General features: G+C 34.9%; 1 protein-coding gene across 1 annotated transcript in view; it reads left to right on the plus strand.

Moving 5' to 3' along the window:
• Nucleotides 1-3,655, plus strand: part of WDR93 (WD repeat domain 93) — a 51,794-nt gene extending 48,139 nt beyond the window's left edge. Inside the window, exon 17 of the mRNA XM_051217931.1 lies at nucleotides 3,365-3,655. Within this exon, the coding sequence (XP_051064367.1) occupies nucleotides 3,365-3,431 (67 nt within the window). The 3' untranslated portion in view covers nucleotides 3,432-3,655. The remainder of the gene's footprint in view (nucleotides 1-3,364) is intronic.
• Nucleotides 3,656-8,959: the final 5,304 nt, after the last annotated feature.

Here is an 8,959-nt window from a genome sequence, read left to right on the forward strand (position 1 = left end):
ACTGAGCTGGCTGGCATCCAACTGTGTTAATGTCTAACCTCATCCAGTCCACGAAATCGCGCCACCATCCACCACTGTCTTCAGTGAGTTATTATCTCACAACAGACCTGGTTGTACTCCCTTGGTCACGGCTTATCACTAGAACTCCAGGAAATAATTCTTCAAGACCGTCACTAGTGAACATATGATGATTATAATCAGAGAGTGGTTTTGTGGATATTATAGTAATTTAGTAGTTGAATTACAGTGATAAATTTTGATGTAATTTAATGTGAAGAAAATTCAAAGGTTAATTTCCAATTTTTCTTAATTGATAATAATGAAATGGAAGCAGAAATATTGTAATCAAGTTTGTGAATAAACTTGAAGTCAACATTTTTCCATTTAAAATATTTAAACAGTAAAACGACAATTGAATATAAATAAAGAATATCATTTTAAAGATATCAAACAGAAAGTATCATGAAGCACTAAAGAAACATCAAAGAAATGAAAAGTCAAATAATAAGTAGTCTAGGACCTGGGAGAGATATGTATTGGTTCAGGTCATACACTGCACATTCATACATTTAAAAGAAATTGACATGATGAAAAGCGAAGCAGTAGAAATGGTAGTAGCAGTAGAAATCATGGTGAAAGTTTACCATTTAGGAATAACTTTCAGAAGAATCTATGAAATCAAAGTATGAAAAACATGAAGTAACAGTAATTTCAAAAGTCATGAGAAGATTTTTTGCAATTGATTAATCACTTGGCGATGATCAATGTCGTGTATGTAAGGTCCTTCTTAGTGCAGATCGGATCCTAACGACCAAGTTACAATTTGGCTACAAGTCTCGGTAACTCGACATTGCGTGCACTATGTTGAGATAAGATGGCGGTTGGAGGTAGTCAACAGGAAACCCTGGACCTAGATTTCTGCAAAGTGTACCTATAATCTTAAGGGAACTGATGTTCCCCGACGGGTTCTATCCCGTGTCACCCAGAGACGTTACCACTGAGCTTTCCGGATCTACAGGAGGTCAGTCGCGGCCTTGCTGACGAGTGCCAAATAGCACAAAACTTAGGTCCAGGGTTTCCTGGTTCTATGTAACGACTAATTTTGGGTGACGGCATTCAACATTTGCGGCTATAAGATACTATTATCTTTGTGGATTAGATACAGATAATGAGAATCTGCTCGCAAGTTATAGTTTTACGCTCAATCACTTTATCTATTGATGGATGTTTTTCAACTATCATTTTATTATCCAACAAAGCAGTGATTATGTTAAAACTTCTGTCCGATCATCTCCATTTAACATACTTACTCGGCCCTAATCGAAATCGGTGAGGCAGATTTCGAGGTTACATCTCGATTGACGATGTCCAGTCACAATAATCTCTTAACCATCTTAACCTAAATAAAAAAAGTCTGGTCACACCACCACCTACTTGATTGTATCGTCATTAAAAAGAAATACTTCAAAGGAATCTATAAATCATTGCAAATAATCAAAACATCTGTTCGAACTATAAAGGATACCGTTTAAAGATCCCCGTCATATTAAAAGACTAGTATTTGAACGAAGAATATTCTTTTCGATAAATTCTCTTCAGGTTCTACAATTATATATCTAAATTAATAATCCGAAAAATGGCCAAGGTAAAGGCAAAGTACATCGTTTAGAGCATGTGAATTTAGGATTGTAATAAACAAAATACAATAAAATTGTTAATGTTAATACGACTCATATAGAATGTTCACTTGAATCAGCTTATATGTTAAGTAAAATTTTAAGATCCATGATCAGAATAAATATGGGTCAAATAGGGTGAGAGAGAAATAATAGTGCAATTACAATTCGACCAAATAAGTAAGACGTAATACGGAGGGATGAATGCGAAGTGAATGAATTATGTATAGGGGAGATTAATGATGATGTTTAACCAATAATACGAATAATAATAATAATAATAATAATGATAATAATAATAATACAAAGATTTATGAATAAAGATAACAGGAACAATTGCAATTGACTACGAAAGGTCATAGTCAAATTAGATCATTCAATAGTTAAGATTACGATTGATTAATTGGCCTTGATGTTGGCCAGGGAGCGAGTTATATTGGTCGAAGTTCTAGGAATTTACATTTTCGTGCTCGTGAACACCTTCCAGCGTGGCTAAACAAAGGTTTGATGAAGAAAGTGAACAGCTCAATATTGGCCCATTTAGTACAAACCGGTCATAGTGCCAGTATAAACCAATCTTTTTCAATTACTTATAAAGTAAGTAATTTTTTGCCAAAACTGGTCAGACTGAAAGTCCTTCAAACGGCTGAAACAGTAGCCATCCGGATGAAGAAACCGGAGCTATGCGTGCAGAAGAAATATATTCAACCGCTCCTCCTTCCCTGGCCAACACCAAGGCCAATTAATCAATCGTAATCTTAACTATTGAATGATCTAATTTGACTATGACCTTTCGTAGTCAATTGCAATTGTTCCTGTTATCTTTATTCATAAATCTTTGTATTATTATTATTATCATTATTATTATTATTATTATTATTCGTATTATTGGTTAAACATCATCATTAATCTCCCCTATACATAATTCATTCACTTCGCATTCATCCCTCCGTATTACGTCTTACTTATTTGGTCGAATTGTAATTGCACTATTATTTCTCTCTCACCCTATTTGACCCATATTTATTCTGATCATGGATCTTAAAATTTTACTTAACATATAAGCTGATTCAAGTGAACATTCTATATGAGTCGTATTAACATTAACAATTTTATTGTATTTTGTTTATTACAATCCTAAATTCACATGCTCTAAACGATGTACTTTGCCTTTACCTTGGCCATTTTTCGGATTATTAATTTAGATATATAATTGTAGAACCTGAAGAGAATTTATCGAAAAGAATATTCTTCGTTCAAATACTAGCCTTTTAATATAAAGGATACACTTAAAAGACGTAATACTTAGCAAAATAATATATTATGTAGTTTTTTGCATGTATATGACATTTCATCCGTCTCGAAGGTTGTACTATTTGAGGAAAGTTATGGGAGTTTTTTGCATATCTCCAAATATAAAGCTTCATGCATAACTGGTCAACGAGCCGAAATAAGTACATATTTGTAGTCGAATCGGGCATTCACTCATAATATTCTTGAAGTACTAACTCGCAGTCTAAGAGCGAGAGAAATGCATCCCAACCTTTACTCCGTTATTACACAAAGTATACAGAAGACTATGTTATAAAATGTTCTGACTATATCAATCGAATATATATATATATATAGTCAGTTGTTCTAAAAACAAAATGACCGCCATCAATTTCCATTATTTTATTACAATTTAGAAGTCGCAATGAAAAAGTCAGAAGATTATCGTTTCAGAAAGTCTGGGAACAATTTGCTGCTTTTTAAGAACTGTTACCATTGATATTATTGTTGCTATTAAGATTACAATTTAGTGATTTGGTATCATTACAACCGGCTAATACAAAATAAGTATTATCCTTCTCAACAATCAAATATATTGGTAATTATTTTGTTTTAGAATCAAATGACGTGGTATATTGTACATGCGAACCCAACCCATTTAATTTTTTTATGATAATAATACTAATAGTTCAATAAATTGATCACCCATATAATACGCCCTTTTTTCAATCATTGGAATTAATCTTCAGGGATTGATACATACTATTTTATATGTTCATTCACTGTAAAAATGAATTCTTACTACATGCTAATAATCGACACTTGTAGACTATTTGTGGTGAAGTTTAGTTCATTTCTATATCCAGGTAATTTAAATAATCAGGTCATAACTACGATAATGTATCACATGCAGGGTTTTAGCTTATCTGGTACAATTTCTGTTCGGGATAATAACCTCATCTAAAATAAGTGTGTGTAATATTATTATTGTCTTTACATTAGATACTATGTTAAATTTACACTAGTAACCATTTATAATAATCATTTAGGTTTGAAATGGTTGATGAAGAAAAAATAGATCTTAGTAGGCTTTCGTCAAGTGCTCTCTACTTGAACACTGCTGATTGAGTCAGAGCGTACGAACAACTGTCATCAAAATTTATAAAATCAAGTGGTTTTCTTCAGGATTGTGTACTTTCTCCGTTTCAATTTGATTTTATTACAGATATTCTTTCGGAAAGGAAGCGTTTATTCTTTGGCTTTCCAGAGATTGATTCATCAACAAGTGACTCATTTATCGACTTAGAATATGCAAGTGATATAGTTATTTTTGGTGAAGACTCCGATAGCATGCAACATTCTGTTCGTACTGAATAACGATACAAGTCTGTTTAAGATGAGTTTTATTTTCTTCCTAAGTGTAAAACGGAAATGTCAGGAAACGTCTGAGTCAACGTCTAGATTTGCCACATGGAGTGAGGTCTTTGCACTTGTCAATCATCTTGCTTATTGTTGACCTCTCATCAGATTTTGTGTATCGGTGTTCTATTAAATCTCGGCAGGAGTTCCTAAGGGTCTGCTAGCTTTTACCAACTTTCGTCACTTGTGGAGTTGGGAAGATGTCCTCCTGTCAATTAAAGAACAAGCCTACTTCACGGTCGTTCGTTTCATTCTACGTTATGTCTGTGAAACATGATTTTTAGAAATTGAGGATATCCGTAGTTTACAAGCATTTGATTGTAGATGTCCTCAATAGATTGCTCACTTTTGCTAGGACCATCAAGGGGACAATACTGAAATTTAACTCAGAGTACAAAGCAGAGATGGTAAATCATTTTAAAAAATATTGAATCTGCACAGACTGAGGTGGTTGGGATGTGTATTAAGTTTACCAAAACACCGCCAATCTTAACCCGCTATATTTACTGATTTAGTTGTGAGAATGCTCGGCACGGTCAAAACGAGATAAGGTGTCGGTTTACGAAATCATCTTATTTTGGCGTAGGCCCTCTTTGTAGGTGCAAATCACCTGTTTGGTGTCTACACGATTATCGTAACCAATAGTTGCCGATATGGCTCATAATTGGTTTTAATGGTGCCTAACTTTACATCTTTAGTTTTAAAATTTTCCTATAATTTTCAGTCTTCCGATGGATGCTTTCTTCCGGGATCATATTGTCTTTGAATAATATTTTGTACTACCATTAGTACTATTAGTAGTTCTATTATTATGGCATTCGTCTTGATAATCTCATGTTGCTAAGCTGATATTATGAGGCGACATGAACCTATGTATATATGTGTCAGGATCTGTGTTAATTATGGCTGACTAACATTCATTTATGATACTGAATTTTGAAAGCCATATTCAAATAACGTGTTCTATAGAAACGCCAGTTTTTTAAGATTTTCAGAAGAAAATAATGCTTATGTTTTTCCTGGTCTATTGTATGCAGGAATTTTTAGAATGCGGAGTTCCGGGTACTTTTACAACATACAAATATTCCACTGTAATATTTCGAACGTAAAGTTATTCCTCTTGTGTAACGGCAAAAGAAGTATATTTGTGTATTATACATACAGGTTGAGTTTGGAAAGTCAACAGCACAAATGACAACTGTTTACTTATTTAGAGTGTGCTAAATATTTTAGGAACTAGTTGATAGGACAGATGATTAAGTTTATTTCGATTGTGGCTCACAGTACATGGATTCCAGAATTGATGCTCAGAGTAAGATTCAAAATTAGCGCCTATCAGTCGAACTGCCAACACACTATCGCCTAAGCTAATGGGAGTCATCTACTGAACTGATAGGCGCTCCGAAACCCATCCCATCTGTTTGCAAGCACGACGAGGAACGGGGGCAGGTTTGTAGTAGTTTAGTCAACAGCCTACACAATGATTGTGAGTAGTGCTATGTAGTGAAAGCTAAAGAAATGGAAAAGTCAGCATCGATAGGTAACAGTAGACAACTGTTCAAACTTATCAAAAAGCAGGTGTTAAAAATTCGGCGGTTAGTGAAAATATGTCAGGGGGGCGACGGGATAATAATTCGACTTCAATCCAGGGGATTCGATTGGTGAACAGGAGACTTCAGGGAGTAGTTCGACTGGCATTTAGTTACAACAGTTGCACACCACCTCTAAGCAACCTGAATATCGAATTGATATTAGTTCTCCAGCTCTTAGTGTGGTTAAAAAGGCTATTAGTATTCTAAAGTGAGGGAGAGCAGCAGGGCGTGATTGAATAACCTCTGAGATTTTTCAGAATGATGGTTCAGTTTTGGCAGTTAGGTCAATTGAAATCTTAGGTAAGATCTGGGAAATGATCGAGGTCCGACCTGACTAGTCCCGATCACTGATCACTATAGTCTATAAGAAATGAGAAATATTCTCTTGTGATAATAGTAGTCTCAGTAATACCTTAACGTCTAACTAAAGCACGTGAAAAGCAAAACCCAGAAGACCAGGCTGGTTTCACGCCTAAACATAGCTGTATAAAAATATATTTACCCTTTCGCAAGTCCTAGAACATAGACTGTGAAATTGGCTGTCATTGATAGATGTTCCAACGAAATATTCGGGCTTCCTACCCGAACACTACTACTCAATTCAGAGCTTATGGCTAACTGTCATCGGAAACGATTGCATCAAGCGATGTTCATCAGGGTTTATTATAGACATGCTTTTAGGCCTAAGACTTTCATCGTTTGACTTTTCAGGGGTTGACCAGGAGATCCACCTGTTGACTTAGAATACGCAGATGATATTAGTCCTTTTTAGTGAAGACGCTGATCACTTTAAATGACAATATAAGTATATTTGGGATGCGGTTCTCTCCTTCCTTCAGGACTGACCTATGTCAGCGCCTAATGATAGGAAGTGAAGTAGTTGAGTGCATTAACTACTTCATTCATCAGGGTAGTCCCATTTGTCCTGATGATTTGGAGTCAGGCGAAATCTCAGCGGGGATTAAGAAGGCTCAATTGGCGCCCGACAACTTGCGTCACTCGTGGCATAGGTTAGATATCCGTCTTCAAAACAAAAGGAAAGCCTACTGGACAGCAGATCTTTCCATCCTACTTTATGGGCGTGAAACATCCATTAAGAATAAAGGATAATCGCAAATCTCTAGTATTCGATCATAAATGTCTTTGAATCATTGCTCGTATGCTTTTGAACCAGCGAGTAAACGGTGATTGTGTTAAGAATAAGGTACTAGGTAAATATGACAAATCGATTAAAGAGGTATTGACTCTGTATCAACTGAGGCGGTTGAGACATGTGTAATCTATGCCTGACCACTGTCTATCTCAATAGGGAACGTCGTCTGGAGTATAACTAGACTGTAAGAAGCTGAGGATGTCCAAAACAACACATGGTATCAATTCATACAGTCTAAAAATTGTAATGAACCGTTTTAATAGATACAGACTACCTGGTAGGGCGTAAGTGATTATCGTAACTAGTGGTTAGAGACTTTGAATGACGTGGTTTAGAAGTGTTCGCAATCCCACAGGTGCATTCACTCTTTTTCCTCCCTCATAATAGTCTTATTGTGCTAATTTTCACTTTCTTGAGTCGTATCATTGATGCCTAATTTTTTCTCTTACCGTTTACTTCCTTTATTATTCCAGTATTTGACTTAACAGTTTTATCTCGCTGTGCTGATGGGGTATGACAACTTGAGCAATGTACCAGTTTCCGCGTTGCTAATGTCTGGCTTGAATGGCAGCTATATTGTCCAACTTGTATGATCTCTATTCATGCGGTTTTGCATTATCCCATTGCAGATATTCCAAAGTGGATTTTTAAATATATTGCTGACCATTCGGACTCAGTAGTTTAGTGAATACTGTGTTGGCATTCAAACCAGTGGAGATAGGCTTGAAGTTGTATTGTAAGCATCAATACTGGGTTATATGTACATTCCGATGACGGATTTTGAATTAGACTGATTTAAGCCTTTTTTCATTAAAAGGCTATTTGAATCACCTCACAATGGTAAGGTGATATAGACAGGCTTTTTCTTTACCAAAGCTTTAATCGGTCTCACTGTACCATGAACTTTCAATCTATTTATGAATTTAAGAGGATAGCCAATTTCCATTAATGTTTTATTTAGCAGCCTAACATCATCATCAGTGGCGTCAATTGTACAAATACGATCACTGTGTTCAGATTGTTCGAATTGTAGTGCGCTAATATATCACATAGTTCTGATAATCTTCGTCTTCTTATTACACTATCAAATTCATATATCTGTGTAGAGGTAAACAAGAATTACTTTCTTTTGTGGACTGTTGGTTTCTTTTTTATTGTAACGCAATATTTTTAATCAGAAACTATATAAATATATTCATCTCAATGTAAATAATAAGAAAATATGGTTGAATACAGAGTTATCTAACATCGAAAGTAAATTGTAATTCCATCACAATGCACTTCTTTTTAATACACATTTATTTTGAATAAGTTAAGTGGTCTCGTAATTAACTAATGAACAGCTTAATTCATTTTTGTATTAGTTATTTAAATCTTCCCATTAATGTTTAAAACTATAATTGATTAATCCCTTATTGTCATAATGTGCAGCCTGTGCAAAGTGCTTCAATAATGAAATTTCAAAAGTTCCATTTGTGTTTAAAAAAAGAACAATAGGTCTTTACCTTAAACGTATCATTTCGATATTGATTCTTATGGTGAGACCATAATTTGTGCACGACCTTTGGATGACGCGATTGATATTGAGTGTTCACACAGTAATCAGGACCAAATGAGGGTTATAAACCTGTGTGAGGATTTAGAATTACGAATAACAGTTGTTGGTTAAAGTTAGGAATTAGATTTAGGATTTTTATCGCGAACAGACATCAGCTATAATGCCAAACCTCTACTTATCCAAATGGATGAGTGAATTTCGCTCCAAAATCCAAGACTTATTATGGTCGATGTGATTGGTTCGTCCGTAAATTATAGTCTCGCCGTTCAACACTTTTTTTGTAATTTCT

Source organism: Schistosoma haematobium, chromosome 7 (genome assembly GCF_000699445.3).
Source record: "Schistosoma haematobium chromosome 7, whole genome shotgun sequence".
Classification (NCBI taxonomy): domain Eukaryota; kingdom Metazoa; phylum Platyhelminthes; class Trematoda; order Strigeidida; family Schistosomatidae; genus Schistosoma; species Schistosoma haematobium.